Consider the following 20,589-nt stretch of genomic DNA (forward strand, 5'->3'; position numbering starts at 1 on the left):
TTTATCTGTCCACAGAAATGAATGGTGTGCTGACAGTGCTGTTGTGTCCAAAACAAGTAAACAACAAAGGGGAAGAATTACATGTCTGATATTCCTTTACTTGCTGATACGCATAGAATGTTTTGGATAGCTAATGGGCAACAGGCAGACACATTTACGTGAATGATATTGATGTAAAATCCATCTGCCTGGTCCATCTGCATGGTCGCTTTGATCACACTGGAACATCTTGTAGCCAGGAGAAACTTAGCTGGGAGCGTTGCCCCGTCTACGTCGCCCCCCAAAGAAGTGCCTAGTAGATCAGTTCACTAATGCAACACAGAGGGAAGAAGACTGCCAGCCAGAGATCCAGAACAAAAGTGAAACCACACTGCCTCCCTATCCCCCTCCAGCCTCCCGTCTCCCTCGCCCAAAGCCAATGGCATTGTAGGGCTAATTGGTCTCCATTTTACTGCAACTCCATCAAGACCACTTGTTGCCCTTTCTTACATTGCATGTGCCTCTCTCTCTACCTCTTTCCCTCTTTCTGTTTCTGTATTCTATCTCTTAAGAGTGCTGATACTGTGTACGATATCAATACTACGTAGGTATCGCTGCCTCTCAACCGTGTTGTTGAAGTTATTCACTTACAACTTGGCATCGCTATTATGGGCATGTCATAGTAGTTGGCATTTTCCTGAAATGTTTCCAAAATAGCAGATCTACAAGCTCAGCGCTCACTGCATGAGCTTGTGGTTAATGGGATGGCAGTGGTGTAATCATATTATTACTACTGAGACCAGAGTGGGGTTGCCAAAATAAACGGGTGCCCTTGATTCTTCCACTGACAGCGAATATGGGTGCACACATCAACAATAATTCACTGTGAATAGACACTGCAATGGTGAATGGAACATTGTACTGGGATGGGAGACAAAACTAGACTCGAAATCCCTGCGTCACTCTCTGGAGGGGGGAAAGGGTGGTGGGGGACACATGGGGGCAGGGGGTTTGTCTCAGAGAAACGTTGAATAAAGATAATTTAGAAAATGGGACCTAGCACAGTACTGCCTCTGTAACAGTTCTCTCTCCCTCCCCTCCTCTCTCTCCACTCCGCTATTCACCCAAGGCTGTTCTGCTTATGTTTGTTTTGATTTTGTTCCCAGAAGCTGGGTGAGGGATTTGGAGGGAGTGGAGTGGAGGCGGGGGTGGCTGTGTTGGAGAACTTTTTTAAGAGATGCAAGGCAATGGTTGGTTAAAGCACCAGTGCACAACTATGTAACTTTTGTTTTAAAATGTTATTTTATCCAATCTGTAAAGTAAATCTGGTAAAGTATGTTAATACAATATAACTTATACAATTGGGGTCATTGTATTTTGTCTCCCTGCTCTTCTAGAGACATTTAGATTGTGTCATGGGTCAAGGGTCATGTCTCACACAGTATCTGACCTGACAGTCAAGATTCAATTCATCACTAGTAAGCAGGCTATTAGCTCAATGGTAAAATTGTCAGCACTTGTGCAGGAAACCAGGTTCAAATCCAGGGTAGAGAAGACAAAAGTTACATAGTGCAGCTTTAAGACGATTAGGGTCCAAATATATGATCCAAATGGTAGGCAGAGAGAAAGAGGCCAGTGTTTCTCAACCAGTAGCCCAGGAACCCTAAAATGGGTCATGAGATGTTCTGACTGGGAACCGCTTAATAATAGAGCAATGATGTGAATTAACATAGGTATGGTGAACACAATTCTGCTCCCATTGTTAACTAGCAGACGCTGACAAAAAAGAAGAAAAAGCTCAGAATGCAGTTTTATCATAATGCTTTAAACCTCTCTTGTTCTGATCATACAAACAAGGGTATAGTATATTTCCTTTATCTTAACACAATAATGGTAGTCATTGTAGTTAACCTCAAATCTACCTTATTCTTTTTAAATAGACAATATTTTAACATAATTGAAACATAAATGTGTGTGTGTGTGTGTGTGTGTGTGTAGTAGTAGTAGTATTTCTTTCATACTCTACATAGCATGTTTTACACCTCGTGGGCATACCTATGCTTTATTTATTTGGCCAATCTGAGAACCCATTGTCAAAAAGAAGAAGGAAAAACAGCGCCCTCTTGTCAGCAGTCTGTCTCGAGAGACTATTATTTGCCCAAACAGGTGCTGGTAAAAAGCTTGCACCTGGTGTGAATGCTAAATGACTTGGAGCCATAGCAGCTTGTTTTATAGTTTGTTAATGACTCATAAATACTTCAGTAAATAATAAAGAAACCCCTTAGTTAGCTGACTGGTCTGCTGCTTTGATTCATGAGAGTAGCACTCATTAGCAAGAAGGACCGTGAGAAAACGGTAAACACAAACACTAGCGACGAGCTCCCTTTGCAACGCAACTCTGATGTATTCAGTGACATTAAAGTTAATGTTCCACTGACATTTGCTAAAAGCTATGGGACTAGCCCGTCAAATGGACACTGTGACTTGAACCTTAAACGTAACTAGACTCCTGCCCTGGCCTTTTGCTCCAGTGAGGATGTATTGTGCAGCAACTAGACACTTAAAATTCCTTCCTTGGTCTCAGTTACACAGGCCTTAATCCCCTAAGTATTATACAATGGTGGCTTTATGAAAGGTACACAGTGCTAAGAGGGGTTACTTATATGGTAAGTGCACTATTATAGAGACACTCATTGGTTAGCTTGATGACTTTTTTTTCTAGATTTATTGCATTTTAGTAATTAATCTTGTTAAGTTGTATTTGTAGCTGTGCAACTAACTTAACTTCTAGATATCGAACATAACCAGCAGATGTGATAAAAACAAGGGTTAAATAAAGCCACGTTGTGTATCTACACAGCCCAAAGATCTGGAGTATATTTATATACACCTCTGTGTGGAAAAAAAGTCAATCACTGAGGAATTCAGTTCATAATCATTTTATTACAAAATGTGCCCTCCCATATAGTACATTCTGCACTGTAACTGCTGTAACTCAAACACTGGATGAGATGAGAAGTCTACATTTGGCAGATTTCGCGAACAATTCCTTTCACTTCTTTTTTGTGTTAACTATATTAAAGTATCATTGATCAAAACTGGCGTATCAGATTGCATATAGATGTAAAGTAGGCGATATACATTCCTCAAATTCTAGCGTCATAATTTAACATATAACAACATTTTTCATTGAGACCAGCAGCTATGGAAATGGGTTCATTAACACATAATCATGAACTTCATCGCAAAACAAGGATTAGTTTCATGACAGGAGAACTTCAAGTGGTGTAGATGTGAGCCATGTGACATCAGGCAACTAGCTTCTTCAAAATAAGAAATCAAACACCTTCAATGTCAGTCTGGATCTCGTAGCTGTAATGCAAACCATTACACCCAAGCAGACTTTAGTCAAATACTATTTGCAACTGCTCTTTTGTGGTTTGTTATGGTGTTCTTAGGTTGAGGATTAGCAGGGTTTACAGTAATACAATGATTGCCGTCAAGTGTGTGTGTGTGTGTGTGTGTGTGTGTGTGTGGGAAAGGATGTAAAATCCAACATTGTATCCTTTTCTGTGACTGACACTGATATGGTAAATGCAAACAAGTAAGGCACTGCCAAAAAGGCTAAGACAATCACTTCAGTTGCAAATTCTAGATGACCCAGATCTGCCATCTAATACTAGATTTGCAATAAGTTATGCACATAGCTTACTCAACCTTAGCTATGAATATGTTAAAGTGAATAATAAATGTCACTTAATCTCATATATACTGCATATACTATATATAAGAGATACTCCTTCTGTGGCATAGGCCTACTAAATACCTGTTCTAAAGAGTTGTGTTTCAAAACAAGATATCCACCATCTGAAAAGCATTAAGTTATGACATTATTGCCATTATGAAGCTTAAACCAAAATCCCCAAATGAAAAACGTTAGGATGAAAGTTATTATCTACATTAGCTACAAAATGCAAATTAAAGTATTTCATGTGGTGGACGTATTATAAGATATTTCTAGTGTGCTGTGTGTCACATTCCTGGTTAAGTTATTTAGTGTTTCAAGATGAAGGAATGCCATTTTGGAAAGAAGCCCTTCAGAAATCATTTGTACATTCATCGTATGGGGCTCAATGTGAAGTAGAGACAACTAGCCTATGGTTCCGGTCTTCAGTTATCTGCAGAGGTGGTGGTTGGGGGGAGGTAAAGCAACAATTTAAAAGACAGGGGGTCTAAAAAAAAGGCATAAAGGGTGGAAGTGGGGGCAGGAAAGGGTGTGTTCAATAAAACAACCTTTGCGTGTGGGGGATGGGTCACTGACAACTGACAAGAGGCACTTCAGTTAATTTAACTACTTGATCCCAAAACCTCTTGTCTGTTCTCTGACCGTTCTCACAAACATTTGAAGTGTTCTGTGGCTGCTGCAACAATACTGAGGCCCCCTGAACTGGAGAGAAGAGCAAACACAAGCCCTGGACGGGTCCAATGTTTGTCTTAAGTCTTAATAAAGCCACACTCCGAGGACCATTGAAATGAATCCAAACAAACAGCATCCGTTTAGAGAGGAACACAGAATGTTGTATGCCAGTGGCAAATAAACAGTTCAAGTTTGGGATTTCAGTAACCATGGATTTTCGTGATACAAGGGAAATGAGATGGGGTCTAAATCCCTAGACCAAATACATATCCTATGAATTGAATATGAAGGACCACAATAGAAACAAGCCATAGGCTTTCTTGGGTTTAAAATCCTCTCGCAGACCTTGTATTGAACTGTAAGCCTATACTTTCCTGTGCTTTTCCCCCCTGTAAACTGTTAATAAATCAATCCACTCTGTGGATTGATTTATTTGTGGATTGGACTCACTGTATATGCAACAATGACCAATATTGACCATGGCAGATCAGACAGTACAATTTCTCATGTAGGCCTAGGCAGTGAACTACTATGAAGACCTATATAGAAAACCTCACTGACCCCACAAGCCCACCACACTGCTTCAAAATGGGTGCTGCTTGCACTAAAATGTGAACTTATCAGCATAATATCCGACCCAGTTGCAGAAACAGGAGCGTCACACAGCTGAACCGCAGCCAGGAGCCTGAGGACACATCGCTGTCCACTTCTTCTCTGTCGTTCTTGAGGTCATAGTCTTCATCCTCGTAAACGTCGTCCACATCCGCCTGGTCCGAGATGACGCTGTGGTCTCCGATGGCGCACAGATTGTTCATGTTCTCCTTGACCACCTCACAGAAGGGCCTCTCCACGCCGTCGCACACGCAGCGGTTCAGGAGGACGCCACTCGGGATGAAGAGCATCTGCTGGATAGTGGCCTTGCACTTTGAGGAGCACTTCCTGCCATTGAAGAGCTGGCCGCAGTAGGCCAGGTAGGCTGTGAGGGAGGTGTGGCAGCCCGGGTCCTCCTCGCACCGCTGCCGGGCCTCTGTGCAGCCTATCCCGCCGGTGTCCCCCGGTACGTGTCTGCGGGGCAAGCACGGCTCTATGGACCGTTTGGCGCCGATGCACTCCATGTCCTTGGCGCAGTCGCAGGTCTCCAGGTCCGGCCCGTTGCGGGTGTGGTTCAGTCTGATCAGTGCGTTTATACAGTGGCTCGGACACTGTCTCCTGGTGCCCCTGATGTTTCCCTCACACGCCGCCAGATACTGGCTGTAGGCGAGCTCGCAGTCGGGCTCGTCGTGGCACCGGAGCAGTGCCTGCCAGCAGATCATGGCATCTCCCAGGGCCCAGGAGAGCAGCGCCAGGGCCACACACCATCTCATGCTTGGATGGAGTTTAGGCTAGTTTTGGTGACGTGCACCTTGCCCACCAGAAAGGTTGGCACATTAGGCCAATCAATTTACAGACCAACTTGGTTTTGTTTGTTACAATCATTCACATACGTGTGTTATTACTATTGAGTCCCCCCAGAGGCGCATGCACACCTCTCCCCTCCCGCTGTGTGTGTGCGTGTGCGCGTGTGTGTGCGCGCGCGCTGCTCACTGGTCCTCAGACCGAGCCCGTTCCGTAGGAATCACCAATCCTGGCTTTAACTGCGGGGAACCGCGTAGCGAAATGTTCATTCCGAGAACAATGTCCGCTCAAAAGTGGAAACCAAAAACACACAATGTCAAATTACTAAAGTGCCCAACAATGCCAATCACATCAATGAAGAGTAGGCTATATATAGGCTACAGCACATAGCCTACAACCAACTCCGACACTCCGGTGTCCGAATTAGTTGACGCGAATTCTTCTTTGCAAACTTACGGTCCATGGCTCCGTTTTTTACACCCCAAGTCATCTCTCTTCTTCCCATTGTTGTTTCCAAGTATTCCGTATTTTTGTTTAGTAGACGAGGTTGTGGCTGTAGCATTTTTCTAACCCGCTATGTCTTTGTTCCCTTGCCTTTCCTCTCCTCTCTCTTTCTTGCAGTTACGAGTCACGCTTGGTCGAGCATTTCCCCACACTAGCCTACCTCCTTCTCCAAGAGAAAGAAAAAGAAAGAAAGGAAAGTTTTCCTTCCCCCTCCTCCTCTCTCTCATTTACAACCACAGCCAACGATTGGTCGTCATTGAAGAGGCAGCAGCACTGCAGCCGTGGGACCCATTCTGCCTGTAGCAACACAACAAGTTTGCAAAAACAGGGGACGAATATGATCAGATAAACTATTGTTTATAATGTTGTACCATGCGATCTGTGTGTGTGTGGTCCTACTGTCTCTCTCCCTTTGCCTTATTATTGCAAAACAACACACACGCAGATATGGGGAATGGGGGTGTGTGCTAGTGCTGACTGAGGGAATATACGGTAGCCTAATACACACGCACGCATGTGCATTCCACTGAAAGAAGCTCGCATCTGCAAACCGACTGGACGGGACGGGTCCAAATTTTCAGCGGAAAAAACGAATCTGTTCCTTAGTAGCGATGGAAGGGAAAACTTCTAGGCTAGCAAATCTTAGTTGTATCTGTGTGAAATGAAGTGAAGCTTTAAAAACGCTTCTCACTAATTGTCACAACTCTCTCTCTCTCTCTCTCTCTCTCTCTCAGAACCCCCCTCCTTTTGCTGCGCATTCTGTTGAGGTTTTAAGCCCAGATTGATAGAGGAGAATGGCAGAGAATGGTGTTTTCTGGCCCGTTTCACCCCAATTGTGTCAGATTGGCCATGCAGTGGCCCCAGTGTCTTTCCCTGAAGCCGAAGATTGTTCACGCACTGGGGCCTATCAATAGAGTGAGGTTTCAGCATCAATATATTTTACAGCTCTCCCCTTTCACAGCACACTTGAAAACTACCAAGAGCTCAGACTCACTTGCCATTGAGATGGTAAATAACTTGATTTCGGGGCAAAAGAACCCAGGCTGTTCTGCATTTCTTTTTACAAAGCTGTTCCAGTTCGTGAGACCGTGCCATTCCCCCCTCTCAGTTTCCCTGATACACAGGCTAATTTGAGGAATTAATCAGATATAAGCATATATATATATATATATATATATATATATATATATATATATATATATATAGTTGCCCATATCATACATGGGCAACTGGTGGCCCGGGGGCCACATGCGGCCCCCATCGTCACTTATTGTGGCCCCTAGGTTAATATCCGAACATAAAAAGGTTACTTTTCAGGATTCCGGATTTCAATTCAAATATAGCAAAAACAGCCGATCTACAAGCTCAAAACGCGTCGCATTGCGACGAGTTTTGAGCTTGTAGATCGTCTATTTTTGCTATGACAGTAATATGCACTGTGGCCCTCTGGAGTGAGCGTGGAAATATATTGGCCCTCGCCATCGTCAAAGTTGCCCACCCCTGATATATATATATACCCTTTTTACCTCCTCTATGATGATTTCCTGTTCTATATAGAAGAGTATGTCCAATTGTTATGATGAATTGAACAAGGCGCAGTTGGAGGAAACACATCGACTCACTGGACTTGGAACGTCTCGGGGTCCCCCAGGAGGAAGTCACTGGTGTTGCTCTGGAGAGGGAGGTCTGGAGCGCTCTGGTGGAGCTGTTGCCCCCGCGACCCGACTACGGATAAGCGGTTGAAGATGGATGGATGGATGGATGGGTCCTATTGTAAACAAGTGTAATACTTTATGTTTATGGTGTCGTCCACAGTTAACAGTTTTGTATTGCGTATAGTGCTTGAAATGTACTCGAATCTGTTAATAAATTCATCAATCAATCAATCAGGTTACATACATACATACATACACACACACACACACACACACACACACACACACACACACACACACACACACACACACAAAAGAAAATACAGGAAAATAGCTGATCTACAAGGTCACAAACACGCACGCACGCGTGTGCATCATCTGTGTGTCAAGAAAGCTTAACATGGTTTTGTTAGCCTAAATAAACAAAATACGGCTATCATTTTTCAGTCTATGAATTGTGTGATGCCTTAATGTTAACACATCCGTTTTTTCATTTTAGATATTTTGTAAGATTTATAGATCATAATTAATTTCTTACTACACTATAATGAACGAGGCCAGCCTACTTCAGCATCAAAACATCACTTGTTGCTGTCAGATGATGTCATTGTGTTTTTGTCTCCACCTGGTGTTCAGCCTCGACTTGTTTTCCATTTGACATTCCATAGATAGACCACTAAGACCAGGGGTGGGCAACTTTGAATATGGAGAGAGCCACACTCACTCCAGTCCAGAGGGCCACACTGTTGTAGCAAAAATAGCAAATCTACAAGCTCAAAACGCATCGCACTGCAACACGTTTTTTAGCTTGTAGCCTACATCTGCTATTTTTGCTATATTTGAATTGAAATCCTGATGAAATTATTTGATGTATTTTTTATATTGCAACAAGCAACAATGAAAAAAGCAACATTTTTATTTAATTTCAAATGCATTTAGTTATACTTATGTTAACTTTATGAACTTTAAAAAATAAATAAAAGCCTGGCTACCGATGCTGTATGAACTTTGAATGCGAACGAAAATAATAGCCTGGGTACCGAGTTTGTATTGAGTTTGTGCTTGAAATGTACTGTAATTCTGCAAACTGTTAATAAAATGTTCAATCAATCAATCAAAAAAAACGAGGCTATATGAACTTAATTGCAAATACATTGGACACAAACAAAGACAACATTTTAATACTAGTCATTAAGCTACTAAGTTAGACTGAAGTAATTGAAGCGGGTCATGTTTGCATGTTTGGAATTGTAACAGCTGAAATCAATAATATCAGTATTCCGATATTAACCTGCGGTATAATCCCACAGTGGGCTCCTTGGGAAAAATAGAAAAACCCAAACCTCATAACTTTATTCTTTTGCACAAAAACAAAAGCAAAGAAACAGCCGGCGATATATCATAAAAATCTGTTTATTGTGGTTCACAACTGTCAGCTTTTAAATAAAAGAGACCTTTCCAGAGATGACAGCCACGTGAATCAGTGTCCTAGCAGCCATTACCTGAAACACCCGACTGCAACGTTGAACAAAACAAAGACTTCAAGACAAGTTACACACAAGATATCAGCTTGCTCTGGAACAACTAAGCTCATACAACCATTTCTTCTCATTTAACAAACACATTATTGTAGCTATCATATTAGAGAAGTAGCCACCTTAAAGATTGCCTGCCTTTAATACTCTATATATCACATACAGACTTTGCATCACAAGACATGAACTATTGCCAAAGGGTTTTCCTGTTATGTTGTTCATATGTTGTTCATATAGCAGTGGGGTATTACCGCTGTAAGAAATGATTAAACCCTAATTTCATTTGTAAATGTATACAACACAGCACAGTAAAATGTTTATCTTTTCTGATTATATAATGATAAAGTATGCCAAAAAAGTTTTTTAGTGATGCAATCTGCACTGGACCATAACTGAAACAGAAACATGAAGGGTTATGAATGATGAAACCCCTCAAGCAGCACTGCTGCATGAACCTACAGAGGAAACTAGGGATGCACCGATATCCGTCTCGGCCCTGGCTATCGGCCGATATTTGCTGTATCGGTCAATATCGGTATCGGCAAATAAAGTTGACATTCAGTTGGCAGTAGCCGATATTTATCTGTTGTTAAATAAGCATCAATGTTGCACATTCTATGTTGGTGCATTGGTTATCTGCAGCCTACCAAACTGTAGCAAAAACTAAATAAACAAATATCGGCTATCGGATAAATTGTTATTTTAAACATCGGTATCGGCCAAGAATTTCCATATCGGTGCTTCCCTAGAGGAAACCCTAAAAAGTATGAATATATAGATGTGTAATACAAATGACAGATGCCTCCTCCTCGTCATTCAGTCACAGCTTCTATTAACGCTTGCTAGAAGACAGGTCAGATTATACCAAGTACATACTATAGTATGTTCAAAGGACTGTGTGCCATTTAAACGTAATAAGCTCTGACAACCAATTCTTTTTTTTCAAAGACACCACTTGACATATCATACTGGCTAAATGACACCGAACCACCAGCACAAGACACCACTACAGATAGGAGGCCAATGAGATAAACAAGACAAAAGTTGAAAGGTCATTTCATCACTGTCAGGTGGAAACCTTGTACTGTGTAAACCTTGTAATGTTCAAAACTCTTACTTTTCAGGAAATGGAAAACTAAAAAGAACCCATGTTCCAATGGATCCAATGTAGTTATTATTTAGTCACTCTTATTAATACTTCTCATTGGTTGCATATTTAAAAAAACAGATCTATAGCTATTTTCCCTACTTTTGTTAGACAGTCTTGACTTGTACTTCAAAATTGTAAAAAAAAGAAACGTAAAAAGGTGAAATATGAAGATACAAGGTTTCTGCCCAACAGCAATGTTCAATCCAAGACGCAATGAGTTGATTAAACACAGACTGAACAAAGGCCTACCGTTGAAAGAGTAGCACAGATAAACAGCAAAAACAGTCACATGTAGGCTACTGTACATCTTATACAGATATATCTGGATATTTAACACATACCCAGCCTTTATTATTTGCCCTGGGCGAGGGGGAGTCATAAAAGGGCAGCAAGGGTGATACGTATCTGATAACATGATGATTGATGGTGATTTGACAGTAGTCGACCAATCAGTGCAAGCTCAAAGACATGAAGGAACAGCATGGCTTAAATGTGATTTTCGTCTTGGCATTGTTGTAAGGCTATGGGTATATGCCTGGGCGATAGCCAAAGAAATGTCACAATTGGACATCCTTTGTAATTTGTATTGTGCCACATCCTTCATGTATAGTTTGGAATGTAATCGACAGAAACTTTGGCATGTGACTTACATACAAAGCATGTATATTTGTCTTTATCCTATCCTACTTTTAATGGTTTTTTTTTTACCATGAATACGTAAATGTCCCCCACATTAATTACAACATTTGTTTCTGCAAATCACAAGATACTTACTGTTGATGGTGGTCTTTTTTCCATCTCCTATTTCTTTTACCCAAAATGTTGCATGTTGTGTCAACTCAAGCCTAGATTTTCCTGCCTCGTTATGTTGAGATGCAGATTATCAGTGGTTTGCAGAAATGAACGTTTCTTCTCTGGCTAATACTATACTGGGTTGCATCAACTTGCATTTATACACTCAAGATTTGACTGTGTATATTTTAATACTGCAGGGCAGTGGTGTCTAGTATTGTGCCCAGCAGAGCCAACAGTACTGACATCACACCAGCTGGTTTGGTTTAATTAGAACACCTTCCACTAGAGGGGGGGAGACCTCATGGATGAAATCTGCTGGTGTACCGTTTGGTTAGCAGACAAACATGCACAATATTGGTCTTCCATGGCACAATGATGATAGGACAGAGAGAGAGAGAGAGAGAGAGAGAGAGAGAGAGAGAGAGAGAGAGAGAGAGAGAGAGAACAGGAGAAGAGAAGGAAGAGAAGGATGGTTGGCAGGAGGTGGGAACTCGAAATTAAAGGCTATAGCTCATACTTTGTTGCACAACAGTGTAGATAGTTATTGCTCAACAAAATAAATGACAATATTTTCAACTGAAAAAAGTCTCTACACTGTTTTTCAGCTGTAAAATACCTTTTTTTTCTTTCTTTTTTTCTCCTCCCAAATCTTTGTGATTGTATAAATGAAACCTTAAGAGCTGGCCAGATCACATGAGACTGCAGTTTTCCGTCTGCTTTTTGAGGTCTTCCAGGGTGGCCTGCGCCTTGTCCTTCAGATGGTCCATGTCCACGTTCTGGATGCTGGTCAGGTGGCCCAGAACGCCCGACTTTTTCTCCTCCTCCTGGTTGTCCTCTGCAATCATCTTGGCCAGCTCTGTGGGCAGGCACACGTCATCTCCGGCCGCTTGGATCTGGCCCTCATCTAGCTCGTTCTGAGGCGCACACACACACACACACACACACACACACACACACACACACACACACACACACACACACACACACACACACACACACACACACACACACACACACACACACACACACACACACACACACACACACACACACACACACACACACACACACACACACACACACACACACACAGAGATAGAGAAAAGTAGATAAATGCATACAATTACATAAACTCTCAAACACACAGATATAGATATTGTCAATACATACACAAATACGCAAAGATGCTGTTGCAAACAGTACAAACACTAGAAATGACACAGACGACACAGATATGTCAAAGAAAGCTCTGGGGGGGAAAAAGCCACAGTGGGGAAGTGGTAAATGTAAATGCATCTTCTTCCCCTCTGTTAACAGGCATAGTAGAGAAGACAACTGCACACTTGGATCAACCCATTTATTGTAATATCTAGGTCAGCGATTCCAAACCTGTGGGCAGGAACCTGGAATTGATTGATGATTAAAATAAACATGCACTGAAAATGCACAAGGCCCACCTTTCTGACCAATAGACGGCAATAATCGTCTGTCGTGTGAAGTGGTCAGATGGGTGGGCCGCAAACGCTTTTTGGAAGATTGGCACCAAATGTTGCTTTTCAAAGGCTACACAGCTAAATCAGTTGTACCTTTGGTAGTCTGTATTTATCCCGGAAATGACTTCGAACTGTCGCTCGCTCAGCCTTCTTCTGGGCAAAATCAGCTTCTCGTTCCAGCCTGGGAAGGGGGAGATTATTTTTCAGCTGAATACTGGAGATGCTTCTGGACATACAAACAGATAATCTCAGCTTCTAACCGAAGCCTCTTAGCTAATACTGCCTTCAATTAACTGTACACCTCTGTGGCGATAAGCAGGATTTAATTGTCAACACAGTAACTCCTTCCAACCCACACTTATTTAATATGAGAATTATCCTCTCCCATAAAGTATATTGTTGCTGTCGGCAAAAACCTCTTATTTCCATATTTGAACTTTTTGCGGCGTAAATTAACGCCCTACTTGATCATCATAGTACAGCGTCACACAAAAGCATCAAAAGTAGCTTGTCGATCTGCTACTTTTGCTACTTTTGAATTATAAGTAAGAGTTTTGGACATATGAGGTTTCCACTCGACAGAGGCGATATTAAGTCTTGAAGTTGGACATTCAAGTAGCTGTAAGTGATATTCTTTGGTTAAAATAAGTGTTTAATATAGCTCTATATTCCGCAGCATAGTAATCATTGTTATAGAGTGTAGGTTCAGTAGCAGGGGTTTAACTAACCGAAAATATATTTTCAGGCCTGCATACCATTTTATCGCCACAAAGAACATTCATCATCTTAGATTTCATAGTGTTCCAGTTCTAATATTGTCTGCTCCTTTTTTTTTATTTGTTTCATCACTTTCAAATTTACTATACTGTATCCACTATGAGTTCTGTCTCTCGATTGGATAAAATTGGTATCCTGACCAGAGCATTAATGTATTTACTAGGGTTGGAGAGACTGTATCCCTGTTACAATCACTCTATAGCAATTATTATGGAATATCGGAATAACCAGAGTTTTAATTTCTTAGCAAAATAATTCCTTTCTTCTTTTACAAAACACATCACTTACACCCCCTTTACAGACACTTAATAATACCCACCATCACCGGAAGCCTAATAACATCACCACATTCACAGTTTCGCCTAATTCTACATCTACGTCAGTGCTAATTTACACTTCTAAATGGTAATAAATGTACACAAATGGATCTGTAAATGTCCTGTTTACCCAAAGAGTTCAATGAACAGAGTTTTACGTGCAGGGTCAGCACGAGGTGAACGCGCAGCAGCTCTTAATCCCAGATATGCTGTACTATTGCTCCCTGAAAGCCCAGATGTATCCTTCTGTTGGTTCAGTGCTCAGAATGTTCAGTCCACTGAGACTTAGAGCCCCATAGTCTGCAAACAGCAGGCGATAAACAGCCAAGAATCACACCACTAGTGAACTGCAGCTAGCAGACCTAGATCGACCATCTTTGGTTTTAGTCTTTTGAATAAAATTCCATTTAGTTTTATTTAGTTTTGGTCTTTTCTGCCTATATTGATAGACACAAGTGAAGAATGACAGGAAAGAGGGAGATAGAGATGGGGAGAGACACGCAGCAAAGGTCGTCATGAACGGGACCAGAACATGTGACGCGCTGCCATAGGCCAGAGCCTATATGTGGCATGCGCCTGGACCACTAGGCCAGCGGGCACCATCCTCAGTGGTCATGTAACTTACTAAAAATGTACCCTCTGGAAACCCTCAAGGGCCCCTTGAGCTCCATGGACCCCACGTTGGTAAACACGTGACCGAGATAACCTTCACAACCTCCACTCGCATGCTCCACTAACGCCGTTATACCAAACCTCTACCCATGATCATGCAAGCTAGGCATAACATTAGTTTCGAGGTATTTCTGCATACTAAACAGAACACACAGCTGGAATGGGGCAGAGGTGAGGCCTCTGAAATGCATCCACACCGTGGACACCACCATTATGAAATGGGTGCCCAGCCCAACATGGCTCTGTAGAGTCGTTGTTGATGCTGTGAGGGTATTAGATCTATTCAGTAGCCTAGGTGTTTCCAGTTAGGTTTTGGAATAATAATCAAGTGATGTACCTAGATCTATACTTGGTTGGTCCATAATAGCAGCTGGAATCGGGTCACGCATTTGAGATTAATTACCCCCCCAGTGTATTTCTGTAAATATACTTTTACTGCTCCTAGTATTTATGATCTCTTGTGTATTATATGTGTTGATTAATTGAGTACACAGGACCATAATGGGAGTCCTCAGGGCTTTTTGTGTTATCCTTTTAGCGTTATTGTATAACTGTAGTATGTAGTGTTTGCAAACTGTTAATAAAGTATTCAATCAATGGATGGATGCTGGGGTTCAAGGGGGTAAGGAGTGCAAAAAAAATGCCTTTGCCTGTCTGGAAATGTCCGTCGATAGGGAAATTATCACATCAATAACTATACAGATATCAACATTGAAATGCAGAGCTCATATTAAATTAGCTTCCATCGTTTCCAATAGATGACTATTATTATTAATTCAACCCATTGGGCATAATGTTGTTTTGCTCCTCCAAACAGCCATGTGATGCCTCCAGCAGAGGGCAGACTGCTGGCATAATGTTGTTTTGCTCCTCCAAACAGCCATGTGATGCCTCCAGCAGAGGGCACACTCCTCCAAACAGCCATGTGATGCCTCCAGCAGGGGGCAGACTGCTGGCACAGTCCTCTCAAAGTCAATTTCACTCAAACGCTATTAGGGCACTTCTTAATTGTCCATAATGAAATCTTCCCTCATTAAATCATGCCTCCACCATATAAGCTATGAGAAGCCTGCTTCAAGGAGCCCTGTGTCTAAACATAGACTTAATAATAACAGCCATGAAAGTGATTGCAGTCAATCAATGACACAACGAGCCCAGACTGTGTGATTGTTACATAATGTATTAACAGCAAAATATGAGATAGTATTTATCCAAAACAGAGCTGGTGAAACCACAGGGGTGACATTAAACGACTGGAGCTATCAAGTCAACAGCTTAATTTGAATGCGGTCCGAGGGGACAACGTACAGTACAGTGAGACCGTGGGGAGCGTTTGTACCCAGCGAGCGTGTCAACAGTGGAAGGTCATTCGTTTTTTATCGGTTTAGTTTAAATATAGTATTCACGATGCTGTCCGCACCAGCAGCGAGTTTCACAATGCATCAACACGAAAGAAACAATCTTCAACAGGCGGCGGCGACCTCAAATAGCTGCTGCCTGCTTATTGTCTTCTTCCTTCTCTCGACCTCTCAAGGGCATCAGATGTCACCGTGGTGGCCACAGTTTGTCACCGTGGCTGGGTGCTAAATGTGATAAAATGACTCTGTGTGACACGCCACTGTGAACAGGCCATCGCCAACCTCCATTCTACTTTAATGAGTGCAGCTTCTCTCTCGGTGATGTATGATGTGTCTAATAATTCACCACTGAAGGTCATGGTATGGTGATGATGTTGCGTATATTTTAGGTCACACTGTGGCCTGTAGGAAGAACTGTAACATTAGGCCAGAGATTTATATATAAATAGCATTGTGTGTCCTGCTTAATTTTCATGAGGTCTGTGATGTCACTATTAACCACTTAAACCTATATTTATATTGTGTTGTATGGACAAAATGTCATCGTTTAAAATTGGACTCATACATCCATTCACCTCCCCCCCCGAAGAACAAATTAATTTCTTTGACATTTGACCAAAAGCCTAACTCGTGTTTTGTGCCACGTCAGTGTCAATGGCATAAAATAACTGTTGTTCTCAGCAAACACCAGCCTTGTGCAGCAAAACACAAAACAGGCTTCACATGAATTAACCACTCGAACCCTAGCCCTTCTGGGTGGAACATTGGGCCGAAAAATAGCCGATCTACAAAGTAAACTTGCGTGAGCTCGTAGATCTGCTATATGTTCGGCAAAGAGATTTGGTGTGGGTGTGTGTGTGTGTGGGGCGGGGGGGTTGGGGGTATAGCGTAGGCCGGGATTGTATTGGTTAACTGTACAGCCATTCCTGAATGAAGATGAAAAGGGAACACCTGTTCCATCCATCCATCACAATGGCAGTATATGTGGCATACAGTGTGTAATCAGGGAGGAGAGGCCACGCCCCCGGCATGTGTTAACAGCTAATGGTACATTTCTAAAGGGGTCATGATAGGGTCATGGTGGGAGACATCAATAAGTGGCTGATTTAAGTAAGTAAGGTTCCTCATAAACACACATTTATACAACACCTTTTTCCAAAATACTTCACGTTCACATTCACTCACACACACCGATGCAATCATTTAATGAGCTGACGCTGTAGCCTAATAATGGCAAAGGCACTAAATGGTATATGTTAATTATCCAGGTCAACAGCAGCCACATCTTTTGACCTCCTGAAAGGCAACTATATGGGACCAGCGGTGAAAAACAATCCACTTCAGAAAAGGCATGGACAAAATGAATAGTCAAGAGTTTAGTAATTGGATGCCTTGGGTAGAAACCCCTCATGTGCCCATGCTCTCTGTCTCTCTCTGAAGATGGCAACATGACTAAGGGGAGTGGATTGACTAGATAGAGATTGCCTACTCTACTGGAAGAAATAAGAAAAAAAGAACAAAACATAAAAACGTCATTATGTCCCAAATACTAGATGCATTAAATTCTCGCCCACAGCAAATCCAAAATAACCCTACAAAGCCAAAGTGCAGTAATGCAAAAAAAATAAAAAATACAAATACAAAATAAAAAAGAAAGAAAGGGAAATGATATAAAGGTTTTTTAAAAAATGTCTTCCAATTATCTGTCAGCTAAATAGATTATCAGCAAATACGTGATATTAGCTGTTTTGGGGGCAATTGTTTATGCCCCAAAATCACAAGTCTATAGTTTGACATTTGAGCCTACACAAAGTCAGTGTGTCCTAAAACGTGGTTACTGCACTTTGGATTTTTGGGCAGTCAGGGCTGGGCTGGGGAATCACGGGTGCATGCTTATTGTGTGAGCAGGAGGAGAGTGAACATCTGATTTGTCCGGTGGGGGAGCGCACCGCACCGACGGAGAGAGAGCCGTCATGCTAATTGATTGTGAGGTGTTGTCTCGTGTGTGAACTCTCTGTTAACCAAATGACCTTGTTTATGCAAATGTCACTTTTAATATGTAACACCATGGTCCTCTGGAGAGGAACATCATAAGGGACGTGCACAATATTGAAGAGATAATTAAAGAAACCTCCAGAGTATTCACGAATCAGCGTTAACTTTTGGCAAGGTGATCAAATCAGAAACGGGCTATTGAGGTCCATCAGTTCAGTTGACCAAAAACAACCATTATTTTAATACCGTCAGCGTCACCCAGACTCTGAATATATGGATGAGGGCTTAGGCCAATTCATATTCAATTATTGACTCATTCTTTGTTGGGTTTTATTATTAAAGTATATTAACCTTTTCTATGCCTGTTTGTAGCTCTTATTAACGGTCTAAAATAATATGTATAACGCAAAGGTGGCTTTCACCGTCACTGCATGGGAACGGCCAAGTGATGTCCAAAAAGCTTGCCCAATGTCCACCCCGTTACAAACTAAATTATTATTGTCCATTTCAGTTAATCCTTGCGAGAAAATAATTCCCAGTAGCCTATACAAATTCCCGCGAGTAGGTGCTGTCCTACATAATTTATCAGGAAGAGATCCCGGGGCGAGGAGCAGATGTGTGCCGTGCCGAGCGCAGTTATGGCACTGATGCGTAAAGTAAGCACTATACTTTACGCATCAGCTTCACAAACTGGACTACAAGTCTACAACACCTAACGACATATGATTCTAAATGCCAACATTACTTTTTGAATTCCGACACAGATTCGTCATTACGAGTGAATTTGAGAAGCCTAAATATATTTCCTTACTTTTCCTCTTCTAACTGTTCCTTGTATTGTTCAAACTCCTCCTGGGTCATTCCTTGTGCGGCGGCTTCCGATTTCGGCTCTTCGGGTTTGTCTTCCGCTGCTCCCGTAAGGTCCTTCAGTTTTCCGCCCACCATCTGTTTGACAATGAAAGAAGCCATTCTGGGCCGTGGAGATCAGATCCCCCTCTCTCTCTTGCCCCGGTGAAAAGTTGAAATCTCTGGGACGCGCTCTTGATACGGTGGTGATCACAGAGAACCGACCGAGAGAGTTGAATGTTCTACTTGGACTCGGAAGTAAAGAACATGCGCGGCTCAACGCTTGATGGGAAAGAAAAGACGAACAGGAAGGGAAAAAAGTTTTATTCCAACCACGCGTCGTTCCTCCTCGTGGCGAAATCACTACTCGCGTCGTTCCTTCTGTGATGGTTTCAGCAATCAGCACCACTACCGAGGGACAGCTCCGTGTTGTAAGGGAAGCGTGTCGTGTTGAGAGCTTTTTAGTCTGTGCTTGAGACTGAGCCTAGGGACAGAGCTGCACAAATGAGTCAACAAGTCTGACTCGTTGTTCTATCAATCCCGCATTTCCCTCCTCTAACCGCCAGCTGGTTAGACGGTGCGCCTGAATGCTGCGCGGCGCGCTACCAACACGGGAGCCCGTGATTCGCCGCCGTTGGATTTATAAGTCACTTGAGTCAGACAGACAGCGGACCCCAGGCGGAGAGAAAACACAGTGACGAGTTAGCGTGTCACTGACTGTCACATGATTTCCCCATGTCTCTCTTCTTGGGTCATTTTTTATTTACCACAGAGTAGCTTATATACAGCCTATACTATCCACTCCAAACAATAATCCACATTATACATTCTCATTGTGCACGGAATAGGTAGGTCTACATTGTAGACCTATACCTATTCCGTGCACAATGAGATGTGTAGACTCTACAACATGTTATTACCAATACTGGCCAATGAATGCAGGCTACTTTTTGATAGTCATTAGGGTAGGCCTACTGTGTACATGGGTCAGTGACGTGACACCCCTAAAAAAGTGTTTTTTAAAAACCTTTAAATAACAGGAATAAAAATGATTTACTTTTGTTCTACTCACTCTCATCTTTATGGAAACATATTTTGTTTTTAGATATTTTATTGGAATCAGAATTTATTCAGCATTTTGTTGTATTTTGTTGTACCTAAAATCATCATATGTGTGACATGACAATAATTGTTTATAAAATGAAAATGGAGTACACCTTTCTTAAATTACTCACTTTATCAAAGTCCTTTATCATAACTAACCTGTAATCCACTATAGTTTTGTGAAAATGTATTAAATCTGTATATTATTTTCGTAATCAACACTCAATGTGAGGCCCATGTTGTCGGTCTTTCAACATATTTTGTATTTATTGTGACAAAACGTTCTCTAAAATTACACAAATATTTGTGACTCTTCCTGATACTATTTGCTATGTAATCCATGAACATTAATGGTTTCATCATTAATAAAGGTATGATTTTTTGACTATTTGGAACGTCAAACCAAATGATTTAGTGTCACACCGTATGATCATATCTTCATTTTTCAAAGCAAACTGTGTTTTAACCTACCTATTAGTGAGTACTGAACTTTACAGATTGATTAAACAATTACTCAGGAAAAACAGCAACAGGAAAATTGCTTTAACATTGAATAACATGCAATGACTGAATAAAACAAAATTAAACACATTTTAT

The 20,589-nt window shown here is 41.7% G+C and overlaps 2 protein-coding genes across 2 annotated transcripts; both read right to left on the reverse strand.

Moving 5' to 3' along the window:
- Positions 1 to 2,908: 2,908 nt before the first annotated feature.
- Positions 2,909 to 6,596, reverse strand: LOC306920127 (growth arrest-specific protein 1). The gene has a single exon (XM_079496755.1). It carries the CDS (start codon positions 5,758 to 5,760, stop codon positions 5,017 to 5,019), a length of 744 nt encoding a protein of 247 aa, XP_079352881.1. The 5' UTR covers positions 5,761 to 6,596; the 3' UTR covers positions 2,909 to 5,016.
- Positions 6,597 to 9,347: 2,751 nt separating this feature from the next.
- Positions 9,348 to 19,438, reverse strand: cplx3b (complexin 3b). The gene is made up of 3 exons (XM_079496688.1): positions 18,854 to 19,438; positions 13,017 to 13,104; positions 9,348 to 12,344 (listed from the first exon to the last, which is right to left on the reverse strand). Exons 1-3 carry the CDS (start codon positions 19,009 to 19,011, stop codon positions 12,120 to 12,122), a joined length of 471 nt encoding a protein of 156 aa, XP_079352814.1. The 5' UTR covers positions 19,012 to 19,438; the 3' UTR covers positions 9,348 to 12,119.
- Between the last annotated feature and the right edge of the window lie 1,151 nt (positions 19,439 to 20,589).

Source organism: Electrona antarctica (assembly GCF_951216825.1).
Source record: "Electrona antarctica genome assembly, chromosome: 3".
In the NCBI taxonomy this organism is placed as follows: domain Eukaryota; kingdom Metazoa; phylum Chordata; class Actinopteri; order Myctophiformes; family Myctophidae; genus Electrona; species Electrona antarctica.